This window comes from Sciurus vulgaris, assembly GCF_902686455.1.
Source record: "Sciurus vulgaris genome assembly, chromosome: 8".
NCBI classification, from domain to species: Eukaryota; Metazoa; Chordata; class Mammalia; order Rodentia; family Sciuridae; genus Sciurus; species Sciurus vulgaris.
This window is the reverse complement of record NC_136468.1, coordinates 48,822,789-48,845,379: the sequence shown is the minus strand read 5'-3', so window position 1 is coordinate 48,845,379 and position 22,591 is coordinate 48,822,789. Positions and strand designations below refer to the sequence as shown.

At 32.7% G+C, this 22,591-nt stretch overlaps 1 protein-coding gene across 2 annotated transcripts in view; it reads left to right on the top strand.

Moving 5' to 3' along the window:
• Positions 1 to 18,290, top strand: part of CASD1 (CAS1 domain containing 1) — a 43,263-nt gene extending 24,973 nt beyond the window's left edge. The window contains exons 11-18 of one of the 2 annotated variants that reach the window (XM_079150540.1): positions 3,560 to 3,679; positions 4,656 to 4,812; positions 5,719 to 5,798; positions 8,049 to 8,150; positions 12,821 to 12,961; positions 13,422 to 13,499; positions 15,878 to 15,970; positions 16,855 to 18,290. In XM_079150540.1, the coding sequence (XP_079006666.1) occupies positions 3,560 to 3,679; positions 4,656 to 4,812; positions 5,719 to 5,798; positions 8,049 to 8,150; positions 12,821 to 12,961; positions 13,422 to 13,499; positions 15,878 to 15,970; positions 16,855 to 17,121 (1,038 nt within the window). In that variant the 3' untranslated portion in view covers positions 17,122 to 18,290. Of the gene's footprint in view, positions 1 to 3,559; positions 3,680 to 4,655; positions 4,813 to 5,718; positions 5,799 to 8,048; positions 8,151 to 12,820; positions 12,962 to 13,421; positions 13,500 to 14,808; positions 15,820 to 15,877; positions 15,971 to 16,854 lie in introns of those variants that run through there. The other variant, XM_079150541.1, reaches the window with a different exon arrangement.
• The last annotated feature ends 4,301 nt before the right edge of the window (positions 18,291 to 22,591 follow it).

Sequence of the window (22,591 nt, the reverse complement as noted above, 5' to 3'; positions counted from 1 at the left end):
AAAAGCAATATTTGATTTGTATTAACTTGACCTTAATGAAATAGAAGCAGCTGGTATCTCAGGGTATTATTTGATATCATCTTGTTGAATAGCCAATGCAAAATTTTCAAGAAACACAATTTATAGAATAGGCAGGTTACTATCAAAGTAAATCAAATTAGGTTATTATATTTATATTTTATCCTTCACTATATTTTACGAAGTTTATCAATTATTTTTACATTTTTAAAGTTTGAAAAACTTAGAACCCTCTTGCCTCAGAGTTTAGAGCATCCCGATACAGATGGACTGCCACTGTAGACCATGTAGAGTGTACCATACTTTCTAAGCATTTCTTCCTTGGAGCTGTGGAGGATCCTTCTGTACCTAGGCAAAATCCTTTTGCTATTCTTAGATGTCTGAAAAGACTTAATATTTTAATGATCTGTGGCTACCTTGGATATGGTAGGGTTAGATAAAGATGATCATTCTGGGTTGTAACATTCCAGCTAAATTACAGTTAAAACACACTTTTGAAGGTGAGTCTAACAACCTCTTTTCACACTGCTAATAGACTTCTATAAAATAATGTTTTAAAAATTTAAGAATCTCAATTTGGGAACAACTAAACTGTATTATTGCTTTATTTGTTTATATAAAGCACACATTATTTGTGCTTTTATATATTTGTGTGTTTATATAAAGCACACATTATTTGTGTGCTGTACACATTATTTGAATCAATAATAAATTGAGATAAGAGGGGAGTGCCCAGAACATTCTAAAAATTCAATAGCAGCAATTAAGAAGGTAACATATTTATACTGGGGTATTTTCAGATGACTTTAAAATTTTGAAAACAATATTATACTTCATTTTCTCTATTAGTTCCAAAAACTGTTGGTGATTTTGTGGATGTTTTATTTTGAAGGGTAGAAGGCAAAGGAATGAAATATAATTTTAACTAAAATCATCTGGCTATGATATGTATATTTGTGGCAGCAGTGAAAATTCTGTGATTACTCCAGCTGAAAGGGGGATAGTAGATTTAAGTAACTGTGGTTGAGCCAGGAAAGTAAAAGATCCAAGACCAAGAAAGATGGAGATGGTAAGACTTAGTTTGTAAACCCAGCTCAGAATTAATAGGATAAATCCAAAGGTTCTCTAAGAATGAAGTAGTGATGAATATGGAATCCTAGAAATATCTGGCATAGGAATAAAGACTGAATTAATTTGGGTGGAAAAAAGTGTTTTGTTTGAAAATGCCATTTAGAGACATAATTAATTGCTGACATATTAAAGGGTGATATACTACTATAAAAAAAAAATTAGGTGGAAAAAATTAATGGCAGATTAAGTGCTTCAGTTCAGTGATTCCAGAAAGGATTTAAGTCATAAAAGAATGAAGGCAATTTGGATTCTCTTTTAATCATTCTAATATATCTTCTTAGGCTACATCCTAATACATTCTAATATACAACTAAAAAAAAAAAAAACAAGACCAGAAGGACATACTTTTCTTTAACAGATCATTTATAATGATTAATTAATATATCCATGTTGTGTTAGATAAGATTTTGTGGTTAAAAATTACTTATCTGTACATTAGCAAAACCTTGTTACTATAGATATTTTTGGGACTTGATTCTTGGATAGTTGAGACATTAACCTCACTAAAAACTGTTTAACTGCCATCATTATTTCATTACCTAATCTTAATATTTTGAGTAAAATATGTCAAACTTCTAATTGTACTGTTTTTATGCTAAAAGAGAAACTCAAAACTTTAAGAGAATTATTAAATTAACCAGATGGTCTGGCACATTATAATTGTTAGTATAAACATGCTTTAAAAATGTAATGTGTATCAGGGCATAGTGGCACATGCCTTCCCAGTGACTCAGGAAGCTGAGCCTGGAGGATCGAAAGTTCAAGACAAGCCTCAGCAACTTAGTGAAACCCTGTCTTAAAATGAAGAAAAAAGGGTTTGGGGTATAGGTCAGGGGTAGACAGCCCTCCTGAGTTCAATCCCTAGAACCCCCCCAACACACAAACAAATATATTTGTGTATAAATATTTACGTATGTATGTGTATACAGTAGATGATTTTGTGTTCCATTATGTCTTGTCTTGTGTGTGTGTGTGTGTGTGTGTGTGTGGTGATGCTTGTTTTTCCTTGAAAGTTGCATGAGGAGACCTGAAGTTTGTGTGGGGATACTGGCGGTACTAGTAAAAGAATAGAACCAGATGTCAACCTATTAAATCTAATGAATTTAGAATTCCATATATAATATATTTTTTAATACTAAAATTTTGTTAGAAGTAACATTGGACTCATGAAAGACAAAAAGAAAAATAGTGTGGATTAAAAGATACTGAAGAGGTATGACAACTAAATGCAAATGATCCTTGATTTGAGGGTCCTATATTTCAGAACATTTTATTAACCATAAAGAATATTACTATAATAATCAGAAATTAAGTATAGATTATATAGTAGATAAAATTATATTTATATAAATTTCTTGGATATGATCACAATAATGTAGTCATGTGAGAAGCTATCTTTTCTTCTTAGGAGATAACATGGTGAAATAATTAGGAGTGCTGTCACATGTTCTATATACTTAGATATTTTCTGTTGGCATAAGTATCTTAAAAAGTTGGGAAAAATACTACATGAAATTCATAATAGGCCAGCATTGGTAGGAATCTAGAAAATTGTTGTGATAATATTTAATTCAGTTTAAGTTAGTTGTATATACTGCCCAATTTTGCAGTTCCAGCCCCAATCTCTTTTTTGTTTAAGCAGTAGCCCACCCCATCACTCCTTTTTTTTTTTTTAATTTTTTTGATTGTAGGTAGACACAATACCTTTATTTTATTTTAATGTGGTGCTGAGAATCAAACCACCAGGACTTCATACATGCTAGGTGAGCACGCTACCACTGAGCCACAATCCCAGCCCAGACCCAGTCTTAAAGGGATTTTAAAACTTGTTTTAGGGAGAATGGTCGAAGTCACTGGAATTGGTTAACATGTGTTTGACATTTGTTTTCAAGTACTCATAGAGCCATCAGATGTAAGTGATTTAACCCAGGCATATGGCTCTAGAGTTTGATTCTCCATTGTGGTAGCTCTACCATATTGAGTGCTTGAAGTGTAGCTAGTCAAAATTGAGATGTGCTATACATGTGAAATACGTCCCAGATTCAGTATGATTAATTATAATAAATTCATGCTAAGGTCAAAAACTTCATATAAAAAAAAAATGTAAAATATCTTCTTACATGTTAAAATGATAATATTTTGAAGATTTTGAGCTATTCTGCAGATTAGAAAATTCATAATCATACAGCTAAAAAGTGACAGAACTAGGCTTTGGATCTACATCTATCTGATTCCAAAATCTACATTGTTGTAATTCTCCCTATAATCCCTAAACTTTTGAGAATAAACTTTTCATTGACCTAATACCAAATGAAAATGACATTTTATTATCTTTATTAAATGTACTTATTATGACAATTCAAGGTGTAGTTTTTATTCCATCTCATATTTTATCTATTTTTGTCAACAGTTTTTGCCTGTGTACATGCATATTCGAGTTCTGGTTGCTGCATATCTGTTTCAGACAGGGTATGGGCATTTCTCATACTTTTGGATCAAAGGAGACTTTGGAATCCACAGAGTATGTCAGGTAGGAATGCATTCTTTTTTTTTTCCCCCCTTAATTCAACATGCTTTTGTGCCTAACTGTTAGGGAAATAAAAATATGTCATTTTAAGAACATGATTAATTAGGTTTATGAAATAGCACTTCAAAGTTGCATTTCTGTATTCTAGATTTAGTAATTTAAGGTAAATAATTTATTATGGATAGAAGGAAAATGTAATTTAGAGAATATTTATGAATATTTAAAAAAAAACCACTGATACACCAGGGAAAACATTATTGATTTACTTTAGTTTTGTAGAGATATACAGAGTTACCTGGAATTACTATTATATTCTTTTTTTTTTTTTTCCTCTCTGAGGATTTCTGTTTTCTGCCTCATGCTAAGTAGTTTCTAGCCATTATTTTATTTATCCTCTCTTGCAACCCTGAGTCATCTTCATGTTTAAAATGAGGAAACTGAGGCTCAGAGAGATTAAATAATTACCCAAAGTCACATAATAAGTGGGATAGCACTAATTTAAATCTGCTCAAATTTTGTTCTTTGAGTAATTTCAAACAGGTATCTGAAATGACTATCACAAAAGCCCCAAGGACATTTTTTCATTTGAGTAATATTTCTTTATACTTAAAACAAAACTCAATTTTAATCCTAAATGGGACAAATTAACATCAAACAAGAGGTGAAATGGGCATCCTTTTCTTGAGGTCATCTTAATCTCTGCTTATAACCTGTAACCCAAGGAAGGAGGGTTACAGTTTTTTCCCCCTACGTTTAACAAGATGGCACTTGTAGCTAGACAGCATAGGCTAGGACTTTGCTGGGATGTAGTAAATATAATGATGCATCAGCTCTTTACAATGATTATAAAAAAAAAATGTAACTTTAGGGATTAGTAAAATGTACTGTCATTTGACCTTTTATACTCTGTCAGAGAAAATCTGTCTTTGCTTTTCACGTATACCTGGAATAAAAACCATTTTCTTCTCCTTTTTAATAGGTCTTATTTCGTCTCAATTTCCTAGTAGTGGTATTATGTATAGTAATGGATCGACCTTATCAATTCTATTACTTTGTTCCCTTGGTCACTGTATGGTTCATGGTCATATATGTTACTTTAGCACTGTGGCCACAAATAATCCAAAAGAGAGCAAACGGTAAATATCCTTTCTTATTAATGTTAATTTCTTTCAGTGTATTAAATTTCTCTTTAGTCACTAAAGGCTATTATTTTTATTAAGAGAACTGTAGATAGTTTATGTGTAGTTCTGATATTTTTTGAAATTTAAAAATTGTTTCCAAAATATGTAGAAACGTAGGATATAATTTCTGCAGAATATAATATTATGTACTGTAATACTCCAGAATACTAATTTACATTTGTTATGTTTGTTCCCTTTTTAAATGTAAATTTTTTAAAACAATTTCACATGTTAACTAAAACAACAGTTTTCATACTGCCTTGTATAGAACCAGAGTAGAACCAGCTGGAATAGAAAAGGGAAAGCTAAACCATTTGTACAGTTATTATCAACCTATTTTACATATAAGTAGCCCAGGTACTGCAAGGGTTGTTATTTTCAGATTTTCCATACCCCTTTATTGATCGTGTTAAAGTAAGGCCATAGTCATTTATCTTAGTGTTTTTTTTTTCTTTCAAGATTATGTCTTTAAAATGAAATCTTCCTCTTTTTGGAAAAATAAAGACTTTTATTTTTACAAATATATCTAACTTTCAACCAAATGTTGTATATCAAAAATATTTTTCCATTGGCTTCCATTTTAATAACGAAGAACTTTTCAGGAAAGAGGTACATGAACAGCAAGTACACAGGGTATCAGTTATATGCTGTAGCCTTATTCATCACAAGAATCCTCCACCTTTTTTTCCTTTTACTCTACCTCTCATTTATACTATCTAGATATATTTTGCATATCCCTGTAAGCAACCTTAAACAATTTTAAGAACTATTCAGGGCATAAAAATGTTAAATTAAGAATATTTAATATGCTTTCTAATATAAATTTCTATTTTTTAGTAAATTAAATATTTTCTCTCTTAGGAAATTGTTTCTGGCATTTTGGCTTGCTGTTGAAACTAGCCTTTTTACTGTTATGCATATGTTTTTTGGCATATTCTCAGGTTTGTACAGTCTTTTCAGTTTATATTTTGTAATTTATTTTAAAGTTCAAGTCTATTAAAGTATGTGAGAAGAATCAGCTTTTTTTAAGCTTCATTTTTTAATGACTGTAATAAAAGTGTCACTCTGTAGTTGACTACTCAGTATAGTTCTTTTGAGACCTATCTACTTTTGTTACCACTGTTTTTGTTGTAAGAGCAATTTAAAGCTCTTCCTCTGGCAATTGTTCAAGATCCATTTTACTTGACTTTGATCAATCAAACGTTTATTGAATGCCTCTTATAAGACACTACTCTAAGTGGAAATCAAAATTCTCTTGACACAATTTGTAACTTAGTTTGTGCATTATTCATTGCATCAAACTGTTACTTGATTTTTCTGTAACTGCATAAAGTAAAATTTTGGCAGTTAGTAAAACCAACTTAGGTGCAGAGGAGTTTGTATATGTCATATGTTTAATTTACTAAAATTTTTGGTCATCTTCCTAGCTCTGACCTTATATCCCCCTATTCTGATGCTTGAGATTTTCTGTTATTTCATCAGGGTGACAGTCTGCTAACTGCTGGTTAAATCTATCAGACAGGCATGCTATTTGGGCAGCATGATATTTATAACAAAATATTTTAATTTGAATGTCTAATGTCTATAGTTTTGACATATTCTACAGTTTACTCACACCTCCAACACTATTTATGTCAGATATAAATGCACTATAGACATATTGTATATATGTGTAATTCTGCAAATATTTGGGGGGGGGTGGAAGGAGAGGATTTTGTACTTATTTTGTTTCTTGAAAGTACTTAAAACATTTCTATTCTGTGTGACACCCAGGATCTTTTATAGGAGATAAAATAAAAAGGAAACAACAGGCAATTATATTAAAAAAAAAATAGGTAACAGGAACAACTACTTGATATTTATTCATTAAAATTCCCAACACTCTGTGAGCACTTCTAAGGGAAATAAAAGAAAGCTGACCAGAGATTCAGTAGAGGCTATAAAAAGGTTTCCCCAGCTTTAGGTCAGTGTTGACCATTGGGCAACAAAAAAAGGTACATAGTCTACTGTAGCCCACTGTCTTTTTAAAAAAATGAATGCTCAATAAATACTTTATTGATCACATAAGAAGTAAATTTTTAATTAGAAATAAAAGTTTAGATTATAAATGCATCATATATTGTCATAGATACACTGCACATATATGATCTATAAAATACATATATCTATATTTAATATAGATCTATATAACATATCTATATTTCAGTATACTTCAGGTTGCAACTCTAAAAATCATCCTTAATTTTCTGAGCTGTAGATTTTAATACAACCTATTTTTAATATGCTATGTGCGTATCTTAATTCTATGCTTAAGTGAAGATTATTGCATTTTCTTAAAAGTAATAAAGTTCTTAGGACCTAAGAATCCAGCATTATCTAAAATATATTATTATTTTCATGTATTTCCTTGATTTTTAATAACTTTTTTGAAGCCATTTGCTTTGGCATTAGGAATAAAAGTGGAGCTTTCCTTAATAGAGTTTGTCGTCATTCCTTAGCTTGGAAATTGAGGTTTTTGTTCTCTTTTTTGAAAGACTTCATTAATGTGCAGGAATGTACCCAAGACTTCTGCCCCTTCATTCCCAGATTTTCCAGGCTGTCAGATTACTAAGAGGGTACTATTCACTAACTTGACTAAAGTAAAAATATAAACTGTTTCAAAGACTAGTAATGGCATTTTGGGTAAGGTAACTAATTCAGAGCACTCTTTTAACTCCAGTAGTTAAACTATAGATCTCTAAGGACATTTAGAGGAAGAAAAACTATATTTTAACCTTAACAATCATTCTTTGGAACATAACATATTACATATTAGCTGATAACATATTAGCTGAATTTTTTTTGTATTTTTCTGTTAGATTAGTAAATATTAGTTGTTTTGTATGCTAGATTGAAAAATTTGAATACAATAATTTTCCAATTACTAGGGTTTTAAATTTGCAGTGTCAGTAGCTTTTATGTGAAATGAAAATCAGTTGAAAAGTTTTAAGTCATTTTTATTAGCCATGGGTAAATTTATTTTAAAATGAATTTCAAATGAAGTTATATTTGCACATGAATAGAATTTAAAAATTGTGAATGAACCCTATTGATCCTAACTTCAGAAACTAAATTTTACAATAGACTTACAAAGCAAGTATTGACATATATCATTTTAGCTTAATACTTTTTTTTTGTTATTATTTTCTCAGGGTGCATTTGAGAAGATCTTTTCTCTTTGGCCATTGTCCAAGTGTTTTGAACTGAAAGGGAATGTATATGAATGGTGGTTCAGATGGCAGTTAGACCGTTATGTATGTATTTACTTTGTGATATTTCGCCTTTTCAAATTATACTGTTAGAAAATGATTTGGAGATTTTCTACCTAGTTTTGATTAATTTTAGATTAAAGAAACATATTGATTTGGTAAGTTAAAACAGTTTACCCCCACCCATGCATGGGTGTATTTATCAGCAGGAAAATGTAAAACTGTTGTCTATAAAGTGACCTTTGTCTGGTTATAATTTTAACTTATAGGTGATTCATACACACACACACATTTACTAAGCTTCAGTACGCATCCTAGGTGTTAGAGTCATGATGTATATATTAGAGAAAGATGTACCACTGAGCTTCTAAGCCTTAATTAATGTAGTTTAAATTCCACTATTAGTATTTATACTTGGGTACTAAACTATGCAGTATGGGTTTTGTGGTAGAAGTATGCTAAGAAGAAAAACAATGAGTTGGATTATTCCATGAATTTAATCTTGAGAGATGGTTAAGATTCAATGGGCTGAGAAAATGAAGAAAATGTAGTACAGCATTGAAAAATAATAGACACTAAATAAATATTTCACTCCTATTTTCTTTTACATTTTTTTTCTTTATTTATTTTATTTTATTGTAAACAAATGGGATACATGTTGTTTCTCTGTACATGGCGTAAAGGCATACCATTTGTGTATTCATAAATTTACATAGAGTAATGTTGTTTGATTCATTGTTATTTTTTCCCTTCCCCCCACCCCTCCCACCCCTCTTTTCCCTCTATACAGTGCTTCCTTCCTCCATACTTGCCCCCCTTCCTAACCCTAACTCTAACCCTAACACTAACCCTTCCCTCCCCACCTTATGTGTCATCATCCACTTATTAGCAATATCATTCTTCCTTTGGCTTTTTGAGATTGGCTTATCTCACTTAGCATGATATTCTCCAATTTCATCCATTTGCCTGCAAATGCCATAATTTTATCATTCTTTATGGCTGAGTAATATTCCATTGTATATATGTACCACAGTTTCTTTATCCACTCATCAACTGAAGGGCATCTAGGTTGGTTCCACAGTCTGGCTATTGTAAATTGAGCAGCTATGAACATTGATGTGGCTGTATCTCCGTAGTATGCTGATTTTAAGTCCTTTGGGTATAGGCCAAGGAGTGGGATAGCTGGGTCAAATGGAGGGTCCATTCCAAGTTTTCTAAGGAATCTCCACACTGCTTTCCAGAGTGGCTGCACTAATTTGCAGCCCCACCAGCAATGTATGAGTGTACCTTTCTCCCCACATCCTCGCCAACACCTGTTGTTGCTCGTATTCTTGATAATCGCCATTCTAATTGGGGTGAGATGGAATCTTAGGGTGGTTTTGATTTGCATTTCTCTTATTACTAGAGATGTTGGATATTTTTCCATATGTTTGTTGATTACTTGTAGATCTTCTTCTGTGAAGTGTCTGTTCATTTCCTTAGCCCATTTGTCGACTGGATTATTTGAATTCTTGGAGTAGAGTGTTTTGAGTTCTTTATAGATTCTGGAAATTAGTGCTGCAACTGAAGTATGATTGGCAAAGATATTCTCCCACTCTGTAGGCTCTTTCTTCGCATTGCTGATAGTTTCCTTTGTTGAGAGAAAGCTTTTTAGTTTGACTCTATCCCAGTTATTGATTCTTGCTTTTATTTCTTGTGCTATGGGAGTCCTGTTAAGGAAGTCTGGTCCTAAGCCGACATGTTGAAGATCTGGACCTACTTTTTCTTCTATAATCTGCAGGGTCTCTGGTCTGATTCCGAGGTCCTTAATCCATTTTGAGTTTAGTTTCGTGCATGGTGAGAGATATGGGTTTAGTTTCATTCTGTTGCATATGGATTTCCAATTCTCCCAGCACCATTTGTTGAAGAGGCTATCTTTTCTCCATTGCATACTTTTGGCCCCTTTGTCTAGTATGAGAAAATTGTATTTATTTGGGTTTGTGTCCGTGTCCTCTATTCTGTACCATTGATCTACCTTTCTATTTTGGTACCAATACCATGCCGTTTTGGTTACTGTTGCTTTGTAATAGAGTTGAAGATCTGGTATTGCAATACCCCGTTTCACTCTTCCTGCTAAGGATTGCTTTAGCTATTCTGGGTTTCTTATTCTTCCAGATGAATTTCATAATTGCTTGCTCTATTTCTGTAAGGTACGTCATTGGGATTTTAATTGGAATTGCATTGAATTTGTATAGCACTTTAGGTAGTATGGCCATTTTGACAATATTAATTCTTCCTATCCAAGAACATGGAAGATCTTTCCATCTTCTAAGGTGTTCTTTAATTTCTTTCTTTAGTGTTGTATAGTTCTCATTGTAGAGGTCTTTCACCTCTTTTGTGAGATTGATTCCCAAGTATTTTATTTTTTTCGAGGCTATTGTGAATGGGGTAGTTTTCCTAATTTCTCTTTCTGAAGATTCATCACTTATGTATAAAAATGCATTGGATTTATGAGCATTGATCTTGTAACCTGCTACTTTACTGAATTCACTTATGAGTTCTAAGAGTTTTCTGGTGGAATTTCCAGGTTCCTCTAAATATATAATCATGTCATCAGCGAACAGGGATAGTTTGAGTTCTTCTTTTCCAATTCGTATCCCTTTAATTTCTTTGGTTTGTCTAATTGCTCTGGCCAGAGTCTCAAGAACGATGTTGAATAGAAGTGGTGAAAGAGGGCATCCCTGCCTTGTTCCAGTTTTTAGGGGGAACGCTTTCAGTTTTTCACCATTTAGAATGATATTAGCCATGGGCTTAGCATAAATGGCCTTTACAATGTTAAGGAATGTTCCCACTATCCCTATTTTTTCTAGTGTTTTGAGCATGAAGGGGTGCTGTATTTTATCAAATGCTTTTTCTGCATCTATTGAAATAATCATGTGATTCTTGACTTTAAGTCTATTGATATGGTGAATGACATTTATTGATTTCCTGATGTTGAACCAACCTTGCATCCCTGGGATGAAACCCACTTGATCATGGTGCACTATCTTTTTAATATGTTTTTGTATGCAATTTGCTAAAATTTTGTTGAGAATTTTTGCGTCGATGTTCATTAAGGATATTGGTCTGAAATTTTCTTTCCTTGATGAGTCTCTGTCTGGTTTAGGTATCAGTGTGATATTGGCTTCATAGAATGAGTTTGGGAGGGTTCCCTCCTCTTCTATTTTATGGAATACTTTGAGAAGTATTGGAATGAGCTCTTCTTTAAAGGTTTTGTAGAACTCGGCTGAGAACCCATCTGGTCCCGGACTTTTCTTTGTTGGTAGGCTTTTGATGACTTCTTCTATTTCAGTACTTGAAATTGGTCTATTTAAATTGTGTATGTCCTCCTCGTTCAGTTTAGGCAATTCATATGTCTCTAGAAACCTATTGATGTCTTCGAAATTTTCTATTTTGTTGGAGTATAGATTTTCAAAATAGCTTCTAATTATGTTTTGTATTTCCATCCTGTCTGTTGTGATATTTCCTTGTTCATTCCGAATTTTAGTGATTTGGGTTTTCTCTCGTCTTCTCTTTGTTAGTGTGGCTAAAGATTTATCAATTTTGTTTATTTTTTCAAAGAACCAACTATTTATTTTGTCAATTTCTTTTACATTTTTGACTCATCACTTTTCTTTTAACAAATGTTTTCTTAGTGTGTATTCTGTGACATTCCTGATTTCCAATACCTATGCACTTTCCATTTTACTTCACTGCATTTCTAAACTGCATATAAATAAAAAAAAATCTGTGCTAAAGTCTCATTAGAGTACTTCATGATATGCCTATCTTAAGTCTATTTGGGTTACCTTCACATACTATAGACTGAGTGGCTCATACACAACAAAAATATTTATTTCTCTTGGGAAGTTCAAGATAAGGTGCTGGCAGATTTGGTGTCTGTTGAGGGCCTACTTTCTGGTCCATACACTGCTCTCTTCTTGCTATGTCTTCACATGTGGAAAGGGCAAAAGGACCCTATAGAATCTCTTTTATAAGGGCATTAATCTCTTCCATAAAGGCTCCATTCTCATGACCTTATCACTTCCCAAGGGTTCCTCCTCCAAAGCAGTGACATTGTGGATTGTATTTCAACATTTGAATTTGGTGTGTGGGGGGGTACATAAATATTTGATCCAAGCAGTAATAATTCACCTTAAGTCTTTGTGTATGTATATATGTCTTTAAGAGAGGCATACACAAAAAAAGTTCATGTGCTTTCTGCTCCAGCAATTTTTTTTTCATTCTTATGTGCATATATTGCTTTTTAAAAGTATGATGTCATGGTATTGTTCTTTGTTTTATTTGACTAAAAGGATCAATAAAAAATATTTTATCATTGTTGGGTATATTTAAATTTTATTATGTCTTTAGGAGAGTTTCTTATTCTAAATTTTCAGGGCTATAGGTATACATCAGTAGAAGAGCACGCATGTAGCATGCTGGGACTGCTGAAAACAAACCAGCTTATGTCATAGTTTTGCTAGACATGTTTGCTTGTATGTTGCTGGTGGTTTCTTAATTATCATTGACTTTATTTCATTGTTTGAAGTTTTACTTTTGAAGTTTAGCTTCTTGATAGAATTCCAAATTTTTAAGCTTTTAACCTACTTACTGTTATTAATATAGTCCTCGTTAACCAAATATATTTACTAGTTTTTGAAAAGTATCTATTAAAAACAGATTTTCTTTTTCAGGTAGTCTTCCATGGAATGCTATTTGCTTTCATTTATTTGGCTTTACAGAAGCGTCAAGTACTTTCTGAAGGAAAGGGTGAACCTCTTTTTTCAAACAAAATTTCAAACATTCTATTGTTTATTTCAGTAGTTTCTTTCTTGGTAAGTTTTAAGATGTAGTCTTCTCATTTACCAAAATCTTAACTAGTATAGAAAATTAAGATATAGGAACATAATCAGTTGTTTTTAATAGGTAGATATATAATTTTTAAATTCTTTTTTTAACCTTGTATTTTCCAAGTGTTACATAAATTCTAAAAAGAGAATAATTGAGAGTTCAGTGAAATAGGAGTTTCAAAAGTTATAATAAGTTTGAGAAAAAAATATATTGTAAGGTATTTGACGTGAAGAGCCATCACTGCTTTATAATCATTGTTTCCAAAAAAGCATAAGTCCCTTTCCCATTTTCTTGTGTGGACAATAAAGTTAGAAAATCAATGAATACACCTACAGATAGTTGGAACTATAATGTTTTCATGAAGAAAACTATTTAAAAATTGTGAGAATTTCCTGTTCAAGGCTTACCTGTTTTTGTGAACTTTTGGGTACGTTTTTGTTGTAGACCTATTCCATCTGGGCTAGCAGTTGTAAAAACAAAGCAGAGTGCAACGAGCTCCACCCATCTGTTTCTGTGGTACAGGTAATTATCTTGATATGGGGAAAATTTACCTCTTAATTTTTTATAACAACATAGTCTTTAGAGATAGAGATTCCAATTCAAACTCCAGAAAATGTAGGGAAGTAACTTAATCTAGCCCTGCCTTCCTCTGTAATAACAGAGATATTAAAATCTGTTGTTGTATTAAACATTTGAAAACCATCTAACTCATTATTCGTCACTTAGAAAATGTTAATTCCCTTCTCATATACAACTTCTGTCCTCAAGAAAATTGTACCCTAGTAGACATGTGGATCAATTAATATGTAACACTTTTTAAAATTTATTTAACAATTTTTTAATACTATATGTTAGATATTATACCAGGGACGTAGTGGTATCCAAAGCAGGCATGGTTTTTATCTTCATGGTGACTATATTCTTCTCATACAGATATTTAATCATATAATAACCACCTAAGTATGAGCAGAAGTACATAATGCTATAAGAGAACATCATAAGGGTATGTGACCTAGTTGGAGTTGAAGGGAAGGTGCTCAGGAGCCAAGGATGATTTTCCTGGGAAAATTAAACTAAGAATGGAGGGATGAAGGCACAGTGGGAAGCAGAAACTTGGGCCTGGTAGTGGAAGGGAGCATGGTACATTCAAGGAATTTAAAGAAGGGCAGTGGAGTTGGAACTCAGAGAGCAAAGATCCAGAAAAGTGTGCAATAAGGACTGACAGGTAGGGACAACTAAAAGCAGGTTGACATTTTGCAGAGGTATAGTACCTCTAGTCATAGGTGCATTGTAATTATTATGGGGATGATTAAGTACAGATTACTTTTGAAACATTTAGAAGTTCTTCTTAACTTATCTTGATATCAGAGCAGGGTTCTTAAAGGAAATAGTGCCCAAGTTGAAGTCTGAAAGATGAGTAGTCCAACCTAGAGGAGCAGGGAGAATTTCTGGAGAATCTTCTGTAGGTCTTCTTTTCCATGCAAAGACTATTTTGTTTCTTTTAAACTTTTGTATACTAAGTGGCACCAAGCAGGTGATAGAGTTTTCCAAATTCAATTGATAATGAAATTTTAAACTTCATACTATATTTATATAACATTTTCAGGAGTTCTGTAGACAGTAGTAGTGCTTGCCAGTAATGCTTTGTATATCAGATATCAGCCCTGTGACTCACAGGATGGGAGGGGACATTAGCATTATAGTGCACCCATACAGAAGAACGTAAGGAAAGCGAAGGAAGAGGGTGGCAGCACATAGAATGACACTATGGAAGCACTCCTAAGACTTACCACTTGTCCTCTCAGTCACCATCCTCCACGTATTCCTACAGTTACCATTTTTGTGAGGGCCTTAACTTCTCCATTGCAGACTAAAAGAATGAACTGAAAACATACATTGAAGCAAGGACAAGTTTTATTGACTGCCACTTCTTTTCAAGAAAATGTGTCCCACATTGTAAAAGTCAAGAGCATCCAAGTAGCTTCAAATACTCTAGGTTACATTCTTTTCCTAACCATATTTCACTCTTACTTTTAGCTGTGAAGAGATGTATGTATTTGTGTGGGTGTGTATGTGTGTATTTGTATATCATAGGACATTGTGATTTATGTAAGGATGTATATGTAAGATATATATACCTTTTGGGTATGCCTATCAGTCTGGATAGAAATTTCAGAAATGGCTTACCTGTATAATAGGTGATTAACCATAAATAATGTATGCAAAATACTTAGCACAGTACCCAGCAAGTGATAAATGCTGTTCAAGTTTTAAACATTATAATTTTGTTTGTGTCAAACTAATAAGAATAATTTCCCAGACCTCACCTTTGTTCTCCATGAGTTTCTTTGAGTTTTTCCCCCAATCACATTCCTAAGAATGTGACAAAATGAAAGACGTGAATGTACTAAAGAAATGAAGTACACCTTGGGAAACAATAGATTACAGACAGAAAGAAAGAGACTTGCTTAGGACTATCTCCACATTTTCTGTCACTCAGGCCAATGATTTATATCTATATATATATATAGATATATATATCAGTCTTTCTAGTATTTTATATTACAACTTATGTAATATTTTTAATTAGAATAGACTATTAAGTAGTTTTATGTTTGAGGATTCTACTTATGTCTCTCATGATTTCTGTTTACCACTTACATATACCTGTACTATTAATTACCTAATGTTTCTTTAAAGGACTTACAATGTATGCTATAATAAATACCTCATATATATTTTCTCACTAAACGTTTATTTACATCAGCCTTTCAAAGTTATATGTATATGTATCAAATTTAAGAACATAAAGAACAAAGTTTTTACTTAAAGGAAAGGTTTGTGCAAAATACTTTTCAATACATATGTTAATGAAATTTACCTTTGTGGTTTTCCCTTAGATTTTAGCCTTCATCCTAATAAGGAATATCCCTGGATATGCCCGTTCAGTTTACAGTTCATTTTTTGCTTGGTTTGGAAAAATTTCATTAGAGGTTGGTACATTCATATTTTGCTTTATCTTTCACAACCAGGTGTTTTGTGTGTGTGTGTGTGTGTGTGTGTGTGTGTGTACGTGTGTGTGTGTTTGTGTATATGTATACCTATATATATGTGGGTGGGTAGACCTTACAGACCCTTTTTTAAACCAAAACTATGTTATTTATAAAATTATGGGAAAACTCTCAGAACTTTTAAAAATAGCCAAGTACTTTAGAATGTTTTTACAGCCTTGTTTTAAAATGACTAGGTGAAGATGACTTTCAAAACATTCTTTATAATGTCTTAAGCTTTTGAGCACAAACAAGATGCTGAGATCAGAAGAGAAAAATACTTGCCCAGATATAAATGAAATCAAGCTGGTAGAATTTTGATTTTATTGTTCATCTCCATAATTAGACATGTTTCTGGAATTCAGATTATTGATGCGTAGCATAATAAAATTCACCTTTTTTATGACTGGATATTGTGGGAAAATATTCAAATTCATTACAATTTTTGCAAGATGCACAATATAAAATTACCTATGAAATCAGCTTGAGCAGTAGGTCTCGAAGTACACAGGGCATAGTCTGAGTTTTATTATTTGAAACAGAATGTTTTAAAATAGTAGAATTTATATTGTAATGAGATACTTTTTTTTTTTTTTTTTTTTTTTTTTTCCATCTTTGGTCATCTTCTCTTGTGAGAAAGACCACATAGAGGTACAAGTTCTGGAGTGTAAATGGCAGCGGACTTTTCAGGGCCAATATTGAGACAAACTCAAGTGATTTTTAAAAAACCTAATGTCATTGTATTATCAAATATTTAAATTAAGAAAACTTGTGATTTATTCATGGACCTCTGTACATGTCTAACTTTAATTTTTTTTTTCTCCTAGCTGTTTATTTGTCAGTATCACATATGGCTGGCAGCTGACACAAGGGGTATTTTGGTACTCATACCCGGAAACCCTATGCTCAACATCATTGTCAGCACTTTCATCTTCGTTTGTGTGGCACATGAAATTTCTCAGATCACTAATGATCTTGCACATATTATTATTCCTAAAGATAACTCATCTCTCTTGAAAAGGTTGGCATGTATAGCTGCATTTTTTTGTGGACTACTCATCTTATCGTCCATCCAAGATAAATCAAGACATTAGGTTCCTAAAATCCCAAAAAACTTAAACTCTTCAGGCTTACTTTGTGTCTGCCTGGAGAAGAAAAGGATCTATCTGGAAATATAAATGTCTCTGTAAATATAAACGTGGCAAAAGGACAGTGTAGTGATGTCTGTTGAACAGTGTGGTTGTATATATTGGCAATGTACATATCTGATGTGAAATACTAAGAAAAAATTGATGAACCAGAATGCGACATAGGATTGCATGTGAAAAGTCTTTTCTACTGGATCTATATTTCCATTTATAAATGATTTTAAGTTAACATATGAAGTCAGGGAAATGATTAGCTTTCCAGTACAAAGTATAGATAATTTAATTAGCCTGTGACACCACTGTTTTGATATTTACTAAACTTGTGGTAATAAGATTGTCTGTGCCTGTTTTCAGTGTGGAACTTCCTACTTCATTGAAAACTTTTTACTCCAGAATGACTTGCAGTGTTGTGTTCTTATGTGCAGTGACATGGAATGATGAACAGTATGCCTTTAATTTATATGTATTCATGTTCTGGTTGTTCATGTTTGGTGACATGATTTTTGTCCTGACTGTGGTTTTCAGGTATACAAGTCTAAATCTTTGTAGTCTTCGTCTCTCAAAGTTGTTCTAAGGCTCCATGACAGGGTTCTACATTGTTGATGTTGTCATTGTTTCTTTTTATAAAAAGGCCAAATTTTCCTTTCAGTGCAAACATTCACCCATTTTTTTTTTCCTTGTTACCCTGTGGATCCATTTAATGTTTTCCCTTCCCTAATTAATTTTTGTATATTATTTCCAATGTTTGGAAAGTTCTTTATAACCATTTTGGTATTTCCTGTTATCCCCTCCCATTTAAAAAAATATTTATCAATCTAAACATGTGCAGTGTAGTAAAGATTCAAGTTGTTATGATTGAGATGTATGACCATAGTAGAATTTTAAGTAAACTGGTGACTTGGGCAATAAATGTTTCTGTTTGTTTGTTTTTTTTATAAGCTGTTAGAGGTATATGCTTATTTATCTGTTGTACAGATTTGATTATGATTTTTAATGTTTGAAAGATTGCACTTACTTGCTTTTACTATGTGTGAGGTAAAATATATATTTTCTGTTCACGGTATGTAAAAATATGGAGTAATTTAAACAGTAAATAAACATTCTGTGGATGCTTATTTTTGTATTGGCAAAGGATCAATTAAACTACTTATGTTCATTTTTTTAAAAAGGTGGATCCATTAATGATTGGTTCAGGTTTCTAATTCATTTCCTTAATTTCAGTGTGCTTTTTCAAACTCAATGTACAGGGATAGATCACTCAGTTATAGTGAATAAGGAATAATTTAGTTGTTAGTGCTTTTGAGGATAATATCTCTTCTACCCAGAAAGTTTAAGCATCATGGGGGATTTGTAGTTTTACTTGAAGATTTTTAAATTTAATTATCGTTTCTGTAAGCACTGGGTTTATGTACTGCTGATATGGTTCCCACTAATTGAGGAATATTTCTTGGACAGAAATGTATGTTTTTTCCTTTTTCTCTTCTTCTGCCCTTACTTAATCTTTTGACATTTCCCAGATAGACAATTGTAATGATTCATTGCTCTGCCTCCTAGACTGCAGTCTTATAAGTAGAGAATAGTACAGTTATAAATCAAAACTTCCAAGTACTGTGATCACATTATTCTTGCTCATGTAGCTTGCCAATGAGTAGAGTGCATTTTAATTTAGCTTGTAAGTTTTATCACCTGAAAAAGATTCTTCCTGATGAAACAATTGAAAAAGAAAGATGACCAGTAACTTACATCTTTCAGTAGTAATTGCCAAGTGATTATATAAGCTTTTCTCTCCTATTTAAACTCAGGCCTAAAACTTAACAAGTAAGCTCTATTTCTTCATCACATGTTCTTATTTAATATATAAAATTCATTTTTTAGTTATAACTATTTAATAATTAAAATATATTTATACTTAAAAGCCATTATTTTTTATGTGTTTTTATGAGTAAGAGGTTATTGTGGAAGTGGGCACAATGGTAGCATCTGTGTATGGCAAATGTCTTTATTTTTTTCCCTACATTGCTTCATGTACTGACCAGTTTCTTTACTTGGTCATATGATTTTTAGAATAAGATGTTTAACAGAATATTTAGATATGCTAAAATTGAGATAAAACCACAAAAGTTCTCTAAACTTAGGCTTTCTGTAATAGAAATAATATTCAGAAATCAGCCATCTGGCTCCAGAAGGAACTTGCCTGACTCAGTTCTACCTGGATCTTTCCCTCTTGTGCTATATATTCCCATTTTGTGGAGAGCTAACAGCATTGAAAAGTCAGCCTACACCTAAAGTCATTTATTGTACCTCTGAGTTAGATCATATTATTTGCTTTAGGTGCTGATATTAAAATAATGTTGACATCTTACTAGTCTGTTGTAAGATAAAGTAAAAATAAAATTCTTAAAATGGGTGAATTTCTTTCTCCATAAAGTCTATATTATCTCAGGTGTCAGCATAGGAAGCTCTTCAGCATATCTGCAGTTTTAAATTTTTTTTAACCAAATTATAAACCCTAAGGATGGATGGATGGATGGATACCATAGGACAGAGGGCAGGGCCTTCATATCATAGACACTAAATGAAAGTCAGTGTATCTAAGAATGTTTGCAGTTTCTAGGATAATGCCCTTCTTAAATTTGTACTTTTATCCATCTAGCAAATCTTGGAGCAACCAAGTTAAGAATTTCTATACTGAACAATATTAAATTGCTAATATGCTGTCATTTTCTACCTACAAAAATGAGAGTGTTTTAGTCATCTTTTTTGTTGCCATCACCAAAAGACCTGACAGAACAATTTAGAGAAGGAAAAGTTTATTTTGGGTCTAATGGTTTCAGAGATCTCAATCCACAGATGGTCGACCTCATAGCTCTGGGCCCAAGGTAAGGCAGAACATCATGGTGAAAGAGGGTGGCAGAAAAAAGTGACTCAGGACATCACACCAGGAAGCAGAGAAAGAACTCCCCTCACCGCTGACAAAATATAAAGCCTATGGGCATGCCCCCATTGACCCACCTCCTCCAGCCACACCCTGCCTGCCTATAGTTACCATCCAGTTGATCCTATTGGGATTAATTCACCAATTAGATTAACGTTCTCATAACCCAATCATTTCGCCCCTAAATTTTCATACATTGTTTCACACAGGAGCTTTTGGGGAACACCTAAGATCTAACCCATAATAGAAAGTTTCATATGTTCCAACATAATATCTTCTCTTTGAAAAAAATAAATAAATAAAGGAAGAAAAGAAACTTGATTCATTATCTGAAGAATTGGTATTAACAATCATCCCAAATATTGTAAATATTATATTTACAATATATTTATATTGTAAATTATATATACTGTAATTATATTATAAATTATATATATAATTTACATAAATTATATATACTGGTCATATTTAGTATAGTTTTGAAGATTGACAAAAAACAACATTCATTTTTTGTGAAACACTTAAATATTTGTCTTTTAACAAAATTCCTTCTAGTGTCTTATAGGAATAGAAATAGAAAATTTTCTTAAAAGGTTTTTTCAAAAGTTGAGAGTATCATAAGCTATAAAACAGCAGATTAGAAATAATTTATTTAAATCCTACTTCTAATATAATTTTAAAATATAATTCTAGAGAATAAAAATGAACTAGAGCAACATTTTAAATGGTATTAGTTACCCAGAAGTTGTTTCATTCTTTTGCAGTGCAAAATCCCCATGCGTAAAGAAAAATAAAATTTTTTAAAATTCAGCTGTTTGTATTAGCTTTTATATCACTGGTATCTAGTGGTAACTATTTAGAACACATTTGAAAGAATTTTCTAATAATTCAAATTGCTAAAAAAAAATGTTCTCACAAAAATACTGGGTTTTTTTTTTTTTTTTTAATTCTAGAGCTATAAGAGGTTGGTAACTATTTTAATCTCCATTGACAAAATATTAAAAACAGTTCTTAGCTAATGGCTAACATTCTCCATATTATCACCTATTCTTCTTAATAAAAATTTCTGCTCACCATATACCATGCTGCTCTTTTCCCTTCCTTCTTCCCATTCTTTTCATCTGCCTAAATCTAACATTTTTAAATGCTGAATTTAAACTTAGCTTTTTTGCTGCTGTGACTAAAAGATCTGACCAGCACAATTGTAGAGGAAGAAAAGTTTGTTTGAGCCTCACGATTTCAGAGGTATCAATCCATAGACAGCCATCTCCATTCCTGAGGACTCCAGGTGAGGCAGAACATCATGAAAGAAGAGTGTGGTAGAGGGAATTGGCTCAGGTGATGATCAGGAAGCAGACAGATCTCCATTTGCCAGATACAAATATATACCCCAAAGTCACACCCTCCAGCGACTCACCTCTAGCCACACCCCACTTGCCTCCAGTTACCACTCAGGTAATCCCATCAGGTAATTAATTCACCGATTGGGTTAAGGCTGTCGTAACGCAATCATTTCTTCTCTGAACCTTCTTGCATTGTCTCACGTGAGCTTTTAGGGGAGATCTCGCATCTAAACCATAACGAACTTCATCTTCTCTCTGAAACCAAATACTTTAATTATCTTCTTTTAAATTATTTTAACATTAATCATCTGGTCCCATTATTTTGTCGTATCTTCCATTCCTTAAGTAAGATTGCAACTTCAGGGTAAAGATGGTATCTTACAGGCACAGTAAGGTGCTGTGCACAAAGTAGATATAGGAAGCCCTGACAATCAATTAAGAAGTTCTGAACTCATTTCTCCCATCTTAACAAAATTCCTCTTTGCCCCAAAGCAATGCTCTTTTCAAGAACAATGAGAACCTCTGTATTGCTAAATCTTAACAACCGTTTCTAGTTGTTGTCCTACTTGACCCATGAGCAGCCTTTAACACATGCTGCCATGCCATCCCCATTTCTGTAAGCTCAGTCCTCAGATTTCTACCTATACCCACTCCTTAAGTGATGCCAACTAATCATGTAACTTTAAATATCATCTCTGTGCTTATGATTACCAAATTTATACAACCTGAACCTCTTCCCTAAAATTCAGCCTCACATCCACCTGCCTACTTTAGCCCATCCTGAATATCGATAGGACATCTCATGCAAGAAGTCTAAATCCAAACCCCTAACATTCCTATGACTGGCCACACACAGACAGATAAAATCTCCCACGATCTTCCCCATCTTAGCAAATAGCAACTGCATTGTTTACATAAAAAATCAAAGGGTCACTTTAATGTCTATTTCACACACCCCATGTCATAGTCTAATAAGGCTCTTCAGTTTCCCCTTCACAGTATATCCATATTCAGCTGCTTTTCATCACCTCCCATGTGATTTGTTTTGTTCCAAAACAGCATCAACTGTTGTTTCCTGGATTAATGTCCATAGTCTGACATACCTATCACTTAGTTTGATTTTTAATTTTCCGTCTCC